The sequence below is a fragment of the Lichenostomus cassidix genome, chromosome 3 (genome assembly GCF_008360975.1).
Source record: "Lichenostomus cassidix isolate B80296 chromosome 3, HeHo_3.0, whole genome shotgun sequence".
In the NCBI taxonomy this organism is placed as follows: Eukaryota; Metazoa; Chordata; class Aves; order Passeriformes; family Meliphagidae; genus Lichenostomus; species Lichenostomus cassidix.
The window spans coordinates 98132933-98144798 of record NC_139483.1 but is presented as its reverse complement, the minus strand read 5'-3'; the positions used below and the strand labels follow the sequence as shown (position 1 = coordinate 98144798).

The 11866-nt window shown below is 44.6% G+C and overlaps 1 protein-coding gene across 3 annotated transcripts in view; it reads right to left on the bottom strand.

The window, feature by feature from the left end:
- Window positions 1-945: 945 nt before the first annotated feature.
- Window positions 946-11866, bottom strand: part of HPCAL1 (hippocalcin like 1) — a 63413-nt gene continuing 52492 nt past the window's right edge. For all 3 annotated transcript variants that reach the window (XM_085056849.1, XM_085056847.1, XM_085056848.1), the window contains 3 exons: window positions 6545-6947; window positions 5286-5391; window positions 946-2154 (listed from right to left, as the gene is read on the bottom strand). In XM_085056849.1, the coding sequence (XP_084912975.1) occupies window positions 2057-2154; window positions 5286-5391; window positions 6545-6922 (582 nt within the window). In that variant the 5' untranslated portion in view covers window positions 6923-6947 and the 3' untranslated portion in view covers window positions 946-2056. The remainder of the gene's footprint in view (window positions 2155-5285; window positions 5392-6544; window positions 6948-11866) is intronic.

Sequence of the window (11866 nt, the reverse complement as noted above, 5' to 3'; positions counted from 1 at the left end):
GACACACTGACAGCAGGAACACAAACAGACTGGAGGGAGACAGGCTATCAGCAACCATGGAATTACATTCTTTTCAATAGGGTTTTTAAAATTTTTAGGTTTTTTTTTTTTTTTTTTTTTTTTTTTTTTTTTTTTTTTTTTTTTGCTGGGCTCACCCTGGGGAAGCAGGCAGGCTTCTGATTAACATCCCTTTCAGGGCTGCCTCATCAGCAGGGTGTTGTGGTTGAAAGGACTGTTGGTTTAATTGCTCAAATTTGAATTTCCAGGGGTAAAAACACAAACACACTCTTTTGCTTGGCAGCACTGACACAAGTTTGTATTGTAGACCAAGTCTGACTAAATGTATTTCCATTTCAATATTGCAATCATTTCTCTCTCTTTCTTTCAGTATTAAAGTATTATCACATAACCACTACTGGAACATTCTACACAGCAAAAATCCCTTCATTACATGCCCAACATTTACTTCAGGCCATATAATTTGTTGATACTTTATTTTGCAGAGAGGGCAGGCTGATGAAGCTACTTGCAGATCTGACGAATGTGGAGAAAACTGCTTTACCAATGTCACACATTAGTCCAACAGCAAGTACCTGGTACCTGACGGGAGTTTGATTTTGTGAAGCTGTGGTCACGGTAGCCCAGCCAGCAGGGCCAGCAGCTTTTCCTTCTTTGCCTGGAGCTGCTCTGCATCCAGCAGAAATAGAACTGTCACCTTCCTGCCGTTTCCACCCCAGACTCAGCTGGGATGGAGCTGAATCCCACAGGCACCCACAAACACTAACACCACTGTGTTAACGCAGCCACAGCAGCAGGCTCCCAAAATCCATGTGTACTTACAAGGCTCAAACAAGACTGGGAGATGTTGGGCAGGGAGCCATTCTTGCCCTTCCCCAAGTACCTGATGCTAGGAACTTGGTGCATGGCTTAGACCAAGACAGGCAGTGACAAGAAAAGTAGTCTTTTATTTCAATTAATATTTCTTGGCATTAGGCAGATATTAAATAACACTGGAATGCACAAGACTATTAACATATCGACAGCAAAAGGGAGGAGGTGTAGCCAAGTCGAGAACAGCAGTGCCAGTCACGTCACCTCGGGGCACTCAAAAGCCATTTAATGCAGCAACCACCAGAAAGTAGGACTCCACTGAGTAATACAAAATGAGGATGAACTCCTTTCAGGTCTTTTGTTAATACAGTAATGCTGGAATGACTGACAGTAAAAATGAACAAATATTTGCATTCAGGAATTAAACAGAGTGAAATATCCACAAACTGCTAGTCATGCATTTCTTTTGGAACAGCAATTTGCTAATGCATAAATACCACAAAAAAACAATCTCCAAGATTTGAATAAATCACAGACAACTAGAAGAAACAAAGCTTGAATTCTATTTTATGCCTTAAATAGATGACCTAAATATTTAAAATTTTACTTCACCATATATATATAATTTATATATATATTAAAAGAAAGTAAAGACCATTAGATAAGTGCAAGCAATTTTCCTCAAAAAGAAAATTGGAACCATGCCCAGGAAAGCTGCTTTTTTTTTTTTCCTTTTATCTTTTTCTTTTTTTTTTTTTTTTAACTTTCTACTCCATTCAGTCCACTTTTTTTTTAATTTATTTTCCCCAACATAGTAATTTCTGAAGCAAAATAAATTATCTACCATCTGCTATTTTGGGTAAAAGTCCTACCTAGCATCTTCTCGGGAACTACGGGAACATCACCTTTCTTACGGACTAAGTGAAGTGGTATCTCACCAGCCATGGAACTCTCTCGTAGCTGCATGTAAACATACCTTTCGATTAATGTTTAAAATGTGCAGAGTGAATCGTAACATTACGGGGAACAGAAACGGAGCTGCCGCAGGAGAACTGCACTGGTGTTAGTGGGGGGAGCGAGGGCTGGTTCGCTCGGACACACACACACACAATCTGGCAACGGGATCTTATCCGCGAAGTGTGAGGGATGGTTGAGAAGGCATCCGTTTGCGAGCAAAGCTTGAAGGACACAAGCCGAGATTCTCTGAGCACACTGTCCGCTTTCATCAGAATTGACTTGCGCTACTGGGGTCGCACTGTAACAACCGCACGATGGAGGGATCGCTCTTGGCACCTTTGATGAACTCTTCCAGCGACAGTTTACCTGACAGGGAGGAAAACCAACATGGAAATCATTTTTTAAAAGTCAGTTGTTGCTGCCACCATAGTTGTAGCAAAGAACCCCTCCTCACCGAGGCAGCATAACATCTATTTAATCTATCGCAAAGGCATTGAGGGGAATTTAGTGCAATGCACAGCAGCTAAATCCTACTCAAGCCTTTAAGCCCAAAAGCATTTTTCTTCTGCAAAACAATCCAGCATAATAATTGCTATTTTTTAATTTAAAAAGACAGTCCCAAAACTAAAAACAACTGTTTTAATATGTTTTGGCATCTTTTTGCTCAGAACCAGACCATACAAATAACATGACACATGACAGACAAGTTATGGTACCTGATCCCATGTATACTTTGGAATGACGCTTGTATTACTACATTTTAAACCTAAATATTATAAATATCTCCACTTTGGCCTGTTGTTTCTTGTGACACATAGGGCTGAGCAGTGATGGCTTCTCTTGCACCTACAGGATTGGTCGGGGGTCTGAGCAACCTGATCTAGCTCAAGATGTCCCTGCTCACTGCGGGGGTTGGGCTAGATGACCTTTGAAGGCCCCTTCCAACCCAATCTGTTCCATGATTCCATGATTCTGCAAGCCACTTGCTGGGTGTACAGGAACAGGACGGGTTTTGTTTTTTCTTTCTTCTCAAGGAAACCCAGCCCTGGGGGAACCACCTCCTGCTATGTGTTGCTCCTGGGCACTTCTGATTTATACATCTTCAGTTTAGGCTGGAGCTACTGACTTGGATGGAGCCTGTAACAGTCTGAGGGTCTGAAAAGTGATCTCTGGAGGAGCAACTACCCCAGCATCCCCTGGCTCCAACAGTCCCGTGGAACGGCATGGCACAGCATGGTACAGCAAGGAGGAAATATTCCATCTGGTCTTTCAGACCACATCCTGGGGTGACCCAACCCCGTGGCAGGCTTTTCCCAAGCTCAGGACCACTCCCCTGCACAAATATCATCAGGAGCCCATGAGCAGCCTCTGCCTTGCCTGCTAGCACCAATACACTGCTGCTCCAGCGCTCTCAACCATGGCAGAAATAGGATGTGGCAATGAAAAATGTAACATTTTCCCTGTGAAATGGAGGAGACAAGTATTTGCTTTATCCCTGACATCATGTCTAGTGATCTCCCATTAAGCTCGTGCATTCAGCACAACCTACCCTACCCTACCCTACTCTCACACAACATCTCAGGGCCACTCTTACCCACCCCAAACTGCTATGCTCGAGACAGAACCCTTGCACTTGGGAGGTGCTTGCTGCCACTTTTGGCCACATGCACCCAAAGGGAGAGAGGCACCAGCTCACTGAGCCAGTTTTCACCAACCCCAGGATGCTACCAGCCTGCTGTGGTCAGCACCCAAAACAGGCTGAACAGGGAGGAACACCTCTCTTAAGTAAAAAGCAATAGGGCGAGAGGAAATGGCCTCAAGTTACAGCAAGAAAAGTTTAGACTGGATACCAGGAAAAATTTCTTCACCAAAACAATTGTCAAGCATTGGAACAGACTGCCCAGGGCATTTAAGAGACATGCAGATGTGGCACTTAGGGACATGGTTGAGTGGTGGCTTTGGCCATTTTGGGTTAACAGTTGGACTCAATGATCTTAGAGTTTTTTTCCAACCTAAATGATTCTATGATTACATGAATGAGCAAGCCTTCCTCTTGAAGAAATTACTGAAGCTCAAAAACCTCTGGCACACTAATTTCTGGCTTTCAAGCTAATGTTCCCAAACCAAGTGTTTTTAATTACAAAGAGGTCTCCTAACTGTCAGGATATTTAATAGTTTGCCTCCCTCCTTGTATTACTTAACAGCAAAGACCAAATCAAAACCTATTTGCAATGCCCAACAGTCAGATGGAGAAGAAGAAACATTTCCAGCCACTACACACATGCATGCAGATGTTATTCCTTGCCACTGCAGAGCTTGCAGGGCTGGTATTTTACTGGGAATGGGATGATTTTATTTCAGCAACAAAGTGCAACAGATGGAGGATGTATATATATAGCAGATTTTGTGACCACTACTCTGTTACACATCTGCACGCACTGCTACTTTCCACAGACCAAAAACATTTTAATCATGTTATTTTAGGGCCTTCCACATGTCAATCGAGGGGATGAAGTGCTAGTTTTGATGAAGTCAAAGGTAAAATACTTGAGGACTTCAGCAAGGCCAGGAATTTGTCCTAGAGGGCTGCAACAGCAGGCACCAAAACACAGCCATAAAATTCGCTTCAATGAAAACCTTTCTGTACATAACCTGGTATTTTTTCAGCTCTCCATATCTCAGTGCTAGAATTAAATCTTTGCTACCACCAAGCACATCAATAGGACACAGCTCCTGATTTTGATGTGGGCAGACTCTGACAGGGTAATTCCCAGGGAAATACTCCGCCTCAGCTGGGAATAGAGGAAACCTCATCAGGCTGATGAGCAGAGGAAATTGATCATTTTTTGCCTGTATTTTTTAAGCCCAAGGAAATGAGCCAGCTGAGGTGGAGGGGTTGTGATGGGTATACTGTCAAACAATTTATCAGGGAGATCCACAGCTGGCTTGGGAGCTGCTACATCCCCCTCATGCTCATAGTGCAACAGAGGTGTGTGACCATAAATGTATGTATACATGCTATAAACATGAACAGAAAATAAGTATTATGGACCCAGGGGAATTTTTGCTTTCAGGTGCCCAACCAATTCCTGACCTTTGTTACTGGTGACAAGCCCAGGAGTGCAACCCTAGCAAGGGCAACGGGACCAAAACCTTGTGCCAAGTTTGTGCTATGGCCAGAGAAAATAACCCAAAGACAATGGACTTGAGAGTTTCAGAGGAGCCTTTGCAGAAGGGGATTCACTCATGAAATGTTAGGGAAGGACTGCTCCCTTCCTAGCCCCCAAGCAGGAAAAGTCACCCTCTGTTCACTGCCCACTTATTTATTCAATTTGGCATGGACCAGAGATGCTCAACGAGGCCAGGGAGAGACCAGAGGCACCACTGGAGACATCCCTGCCCTCTCTCCCCTCTCCCCCAATTCTGCCATCTACTAAGGCTGGGCTGGAAAACCTCTATTTCTAGAGCCTAGAAAGGGGTGCCAGTGGCAATCCTACCATCATTGTTTGTGTCCATCTGTCTGAAGATCTTGTCTGTTCGCTTCTCAGGAGTGGATTCATCCTCTGGCATTTTCATTACAGATGAAACCATTTTGTAAATTGCCTGAGTATTAAAAAAAAAAAAAAAAAAAAAAAAAAAAAAAAAAAAGACATAAGAATAACACAACCCAAATGATAAAGCATGGGACAGAGAAAAAGAATTTAAGCCTGTAGCAATAAAAAAAGGCAGCTGACCCTGGCAGGCAGCTGCAGGACTTAATAAACCAAAACGAATGGGAATTTCTGACTGCAGCTTTTTTATTTTTCTTTCCTGTATTTATTCGCACTTCAAAAGAAGTGCTGGGTAAGTTTAACTGAAAGTCAGGATCTAGATTAATGTATGAGCAGGAGTGAGCTAAAATACAGGAGGCAGTGGTGTGCAATTCTCTCTTCTGCAGCTGGGCTAAGGCACTGCCTCTGGCTGCCTCTCACCATCCATCCAGTAACATGTATGCATGTGGGGTGTTACATGGATTATGGTGAATATCAATATATAGCAATAGGGATTGGGTTTTTTTGTGAATGGGTAAGAAAACACATTTTTAGACTTACAAGAACATGAATAATGATCAGACTTCTTTAGTGTGCCTGCAGTCCTAGTTTGCCACCAAAATTATCCCACCTCAACCAAAAACTGTGTTGGGGCACTGGCTGGTGCATGACTCCCTGGCACTGCACAGGACACACATCTCAGCTGCACAGTGGGTGACAAGCAGCCACTGACGAGGCCAAACCCCCACCAGCACGTGGGTAGGGGCACAAGGGACTCTGCCCTGCACGCCCCCACTGCAGCCTGTCCTTCACATATCCTCTGCCTTCGGGGGACAAAGACAAGCTACAGCCTTTCATCCAGAGTCCACATTGACTCAGATTTGAAGATTCAAAGCATTAGTTTTGAGATTAATCAGGCCAATAGAATTTGCATTTAGGGTTTTTTGATCCCATGAACATCACATTAAAAAGCCCCCAGGAAGAGCTGCAGAATTTTGGCTGCAGGCCAACTGCACAAGTGCCTTGTTCATGTCTCAGGCCCTTTTCTCATCTGCACCTTGTAGGTCCCACCATGAGTCCCTTTGGTTTGGGGACCATGGGCTCAGGAACCTCCTGGGGACACAAGTGACCCAGCTCAGCACATCCTTCATCTCCAGCTCCAGCTGTCTCATGGTGAAGAGTTTACAGCAACACAAGTAAGATGTACAACAGAGACGATGCCTCACCTGCACTATTTCTAGCATTTCCCCACGGCTGATGTACCCATTGCCATCCAGGTCGTACATACTAAACGCCCACTTCAGCTTCTGTTCCAGCTTGCCCCGGGAGGTGACGCTCAGGGCGATGATGAATTCCCTAAAGTCAATCGTCCCATCGCCGTTGGTGTCAAAAGTGCGGAAGACGTGCTCCGCAAACTTCGACGCGTCGCCGTAGGGAAAAAAATTTGCATATATTTTTTTAAACTCTTCTACAGTCAAATGGCCCGTGGGGCAATCTTTTAGGAAGCCCTTGTACCACTCCTGCAGCTCATGGTCTGTGAACTCGGTGTTCTCACGCAGGTCCTGGAGCACCTCGGGGCGCAGCTTGCTGTTCTGCTTCCCCATCCTCTTCTGGGTCCGGGTTCAGCAGCTGCAAGGCAAGAGAAAATCTGCCTGAGCTCCAGCCCCACTAGGCAGAGAGGCGCTGGGGAGAGGTAGAGCCTTGTGAGAAACACAGAGCCCCTGGGGCAAGGGAGGAAAGAGGAGAAAAAGGATGCTATAAATCACCAGGAAAAGATCTCATTTAATCTGGCCTCCTTTCTTCTCCTCTAGGCTCTCCCAGTGGCTAATATGCTGTGGAAGGGAAGGTGGTTTGGGAGGAACTATCTGGGAAATATCGTTATTATTAATCCTTATTATATGAGAAATAACAAAGCTCAGTATTTTATTTCTCTGCCACAATCCCACTCCTCCATTACGTGGCTTGTGATGCCCAACTCTGGATTCCTACACAGGCTGATCTGCTGCGATGATCGAGTGGGAGTGGGCAGGGAGAGCTGCAGTGATGAAAAGAAAAATTCATCTATTCAAAAGTGAAAGCAAATGCGGCTGAACAAGGAGCAGGAAGGGCAGGTGGCTCTGTGCCAGTCATGTTTGTATTGTCCAGATGCTCTTCGAAACCCTTTAGCTTACACAGCTTCTCCTCCCTCCCTGCATCCCTTGCCCCACAGCAACCTCCCAGTGCAGTGGGGCTTGGTCGGTGCTGCTTGTGGCACCCCAGGGGTCACAGGAGGGTGCAGCAGGGGTAAGCTCAGCACAGCCCATGCTCAACAGCAGCACCCCAAAAGACCTCTCCCTCTTTTTCTCAACTGTGGAGGCAGCATGAGCAGATGGATCACTGCAACAGCAGCCCTGGCACGAGCGATTTCATCCTTTCCAGCCCTCCCAGACAATCAGAGAATAGGGTTTTTTAAAGCAAAATATTTGGCAAAGCAACTCTTTTCAGGTTTACTGGGGTTTATACTTTTAGAAAAGCTTATTCAGGAGGTTCCATATTCCCCAACATTGGCTAAAGGGCATTTAAATTCAGGATTTCATCAGGATGTCAGGAGAGGGCTGGATCTGTCCTCTCCCTTGACAATGCCCGTGCTGTGCCACACAAGGCAAGACTGCCCAGCAACAGAAGAGCTCCTTCAGCAAGATGAAAGATGGTCAATCTGCACTCAGGCAACAACAGAAAAAAACCAAAACCTCGAAAATCTCTGGCTTTTACCCCTTGCAGTCTGTCATGGCTACCCAGCAATATCGAACTGTGCTGCCAAGCTAGAGGTTGAGCTGTATGTCCTTCCCTAAATTCAATAAGTTTTTTCAAAAGTGTGCACAAAGTCACATCCAAACCCCTGTGACTGATTTGCATAAATGATATTTCTCTGCACAGCCTGTTGTGCCTGTTGGGTTCACTCAGACCCAGTGCAGAGGACAGGTTAGTAACAAGGCAACACTGCAGACTACCTGGAAATTGCAAGAGCTGAGCAGGAAAGCATGCAGAGACCAGGAAAAATATGGGCTAAGCACTTCCCAGAGAGTAAAAATTCCAGGCATGCATAAGAACCCTAAAAAATTTAAAACGTTAAAGGTCAGCAAAAAATAAGTTGCTCTAGAGCAGAATGTAAGCTTGTTTTATTTGTATTCCACTTAGTCTCTGCATTGCCTCAGCAATGTAAAAAATCCACATCCTGCTCTGTGGCTTTAATATTCGAAGACAACACCCAGCCAGCTGCTCGTTAGTTCAATGCATTTGGCTTAACAGAAAACTGTGTTATCATTAGCACTTCTGTTTTCCAGAAAAGCTGCCAATATTTCAACTCCAAAGCTTTATTTTTGTCCAGTATATTGCAGAGTTTGCTCGACATACCTGACATATCTCTGCTTGCTCCCAACATGCAGGGATGCTACAGCTCCTGGTCTTGCCAGCATCACCCCTAGGAGAGCACCAGGCTGCCCTCCAGTTAAACCACTAACTCTCAGCTACTGCCACTGCCTTTCCATCTTTGAATCCTCTCTGCTCCAGATAGTCATCCTTGCAGTGCCAAGGGCAGAAAACACAATATTCTACTCTGCTGAAGTCAATTTGCAGAAAAGAGCAGCTTGGAGCAAATAATGGATCTGATGTGGTCCTTTTTTTTAAACAGCAGAAATTTTAACAGTGTGTTTCTGTCCTTGGGTGAGGAGGTGCCTTCAGTTCCATCCTTCAGTGAGCCCCTTCACTTCATGATTCCCAGGTGCTTTGTAAGAACCAGTGCCTCAGTCCAAAAGCAGTCCCTGCCTCACCAACCACTGCCTCAGAATTCCCTGGGAGAGGGGAAGGAGGAACAGTAGAGCCCACTTAATGCAGGCACTGGGCTTTAAGCAGAAATTATCTCAGCTTTATTGATGTGCAGGGTTAAGGATTGCAAAACTTTCAACTGGTAGTTAAAAGAGCTTTGAAAAGGTTTAATGACATTTCTCCCTGCTCCTATAATACCATTATTATTCCTGTTCCCTTAAAAATAGAGACCCCTAGGCAACAGAGAGGTAAGGTGATAATTCTGCTGACTAGATATCACTACTTCTAGTGGTAGATACATCCTGTTATTTGAAGAGATGCTCATTAACTATCAGCTTCAAAAGCTTTATACTCAAGCAATCTTTGCAATCGAAAGATTACAGGCTGTTTCAACCCTTCCTCCTCTTTCACATCTCTTTATAACAGAAAATGTGCAATGCTCTCAACACAACCTTTTTCTTGCATATGAGCTTTCTGAAAGGCTCCATAAAGTATTCAGCCCAAATGCAATCCTGCAGTTGTAACCAATTTGACGCGAATAATTAAATAACCAACATTAACATTAATTTATTAAAGCCCATCTAAAAAAACCACCTTTGATGTAAATTGTATTGCAGGTAGCTCCTTCAAAATGAAATGCCTAAATATCTCATTAATCATGACAGCAACCCCTGCTGCTGGGATCCAACTGACATTTCATTCGATTGCTATAAAATGCTTTCATCAAATCACTTTCCAGAGGCTCAGCGGCTGATTTAGCCACAAGACCACTCAGAGCATGGCTGCTAATGGAAATCACAGGGAGCAGGGCTGGGATGCTCTGGTCAGTCCTGTGATTAGGGCTGTGTTTTGTTGCTTGGGTTTTTTTGTGTTTTTTGTTTTCTGTTTTTAACGAGCCTTTACCAGCTCAATCACTCACTGCAGTGGGTGTAGAAGGCAAGGCAGGAGAGACATCCTTGCACCCAACATTGCCTTGGGCAGTCAGCACAGACTTAAATCCAGCACAGCGTGCCTTTCCCTCATTTCCCATCACACCAGGGTGAAATCCAGGGAAGCAATGCCACACACACTGCAGCAAGGTCTGTCGCTGCTTACCTTGATAAGCAAAAGCCCTCAGAGCATCTGGCACTGTCATAGCAGTAAGAAAAACAGTCACAGGAATGCCCTTGAGGTGGAAAAAGGAAAAGCTTGGTAGTCTAAATGCAGACCTGAGGACTTAGCAAGTCAATCACTGCCTATGAAAGAGATGCTCAGCCATACAAGGCTTAAACAGGGGGAATGCAGATGCACTTGTTTTCCAGTTTCACACCAAAATTTTTGTTAAAATTATGTCGTGTTGCTACCTGCCTGCAATTCTAGCCAGGCTCAAAATCAAGCTGTCAGAGGACTCCCACCTGAATGTAACCTCTGTCCTTCCAGGCTTACAAAAAATCAGCAATAATGTCATAGCAAAAGCCTAGTGGTGAGCAAAAAGGTCTTTTACTGAGGGCAAGACACACACTGGTGTCCTGGTTTCAGCTAGGACAGTCTTCATTTTCTTTCTAGTAGCTGGCACAGTGCTGTATTTAGGATTTAATGAGAATAATGCTGATAACACAGTGAAGTTTTAGTTGTTGCTGAGCAGTGCTCACCCCGAGACCAAGACTTTTCAGTTTCCCATACTGCACCAGTGAGGAGGTACACAACAATTTTGGAGGGAGCACAGCCAGGACAGGGGACCTGAACTGAACAAAGGATACTCCATACTATCATGGTCAGAATATAAACTGGGGGGAGGTGGCTGGGAATGGGGGCTGATCACAGCTCAGGGATGTGCTGGGCACTGGTCAGCAGGTGGTGAGCAATTGTACTGTGCATCACCTTTTTCCCTTGGGTGTTATATCTCTCTCTGTTCATTACCTCCCTTTTCATTACAATTATTATCCACATTATTATAATACTATTTTATTTTATTAGAGTTATTAAACTGTTCTTATCTCAACCCACAGATTTTACCTTTCCCCCCTCATTTCTCCTCCTCATCCCACTGGGAGCTGGGGTTAAATCACAACACAGAGTTATGCAGCACTGGGGTAAGTGTGGCAAAGTCTGAAACAGCTAAAGTAGCAATTCTGTGTTTTTACCAACAGATGGACTGGCTGTCAGCATCCACGCACTGAAGTATTTGAAATACTTGTAACAAACCTCAGCACATCCCACTTTCACAAGAACTCTTGTCAACCACCAGTTCCAGCCGGTAGAAGTGTGCTTTGACCATGTCACCCAGAAAGCTGGAGACCAAAACAGCATTTTACTGCAAAGCTTGTGAAAGCAAAACCCCCTTGAAACGAGCTCATGATGGGATCCTCTTAGTGAATCAGTTACGGCTGCAAAAGGAGGAACAGCTCCTAGAGATGTATTTCCTTGTGCAAACCCCCCTGGATACTAATTTAGTGCTAATAAAAAGAGGAAAATTGATGAAATGCCTGTCTATAGGACAGAGGTGCTCTCCAGCTGAGAAAGAGTGCACAGAGAAACAGAACAGATACTCTTCATATTATCTGAGCAATCTGCTTTGCAGGGGGGAAGTGTAGCACCATTTCTCTTGTAGTGCTCACTTATAAAGCAGAATAAGTGTGTCAAATCTGTTACAGTCATGAAGCTGCAGCACAGTGCCTCCAGGACTGCAGGAGCCCAGAGAAAATGAACAGCATAAGCCAGGCAGCAAACACTGCTCTGGGTTGGTCTGAAATGCAAGAACCACT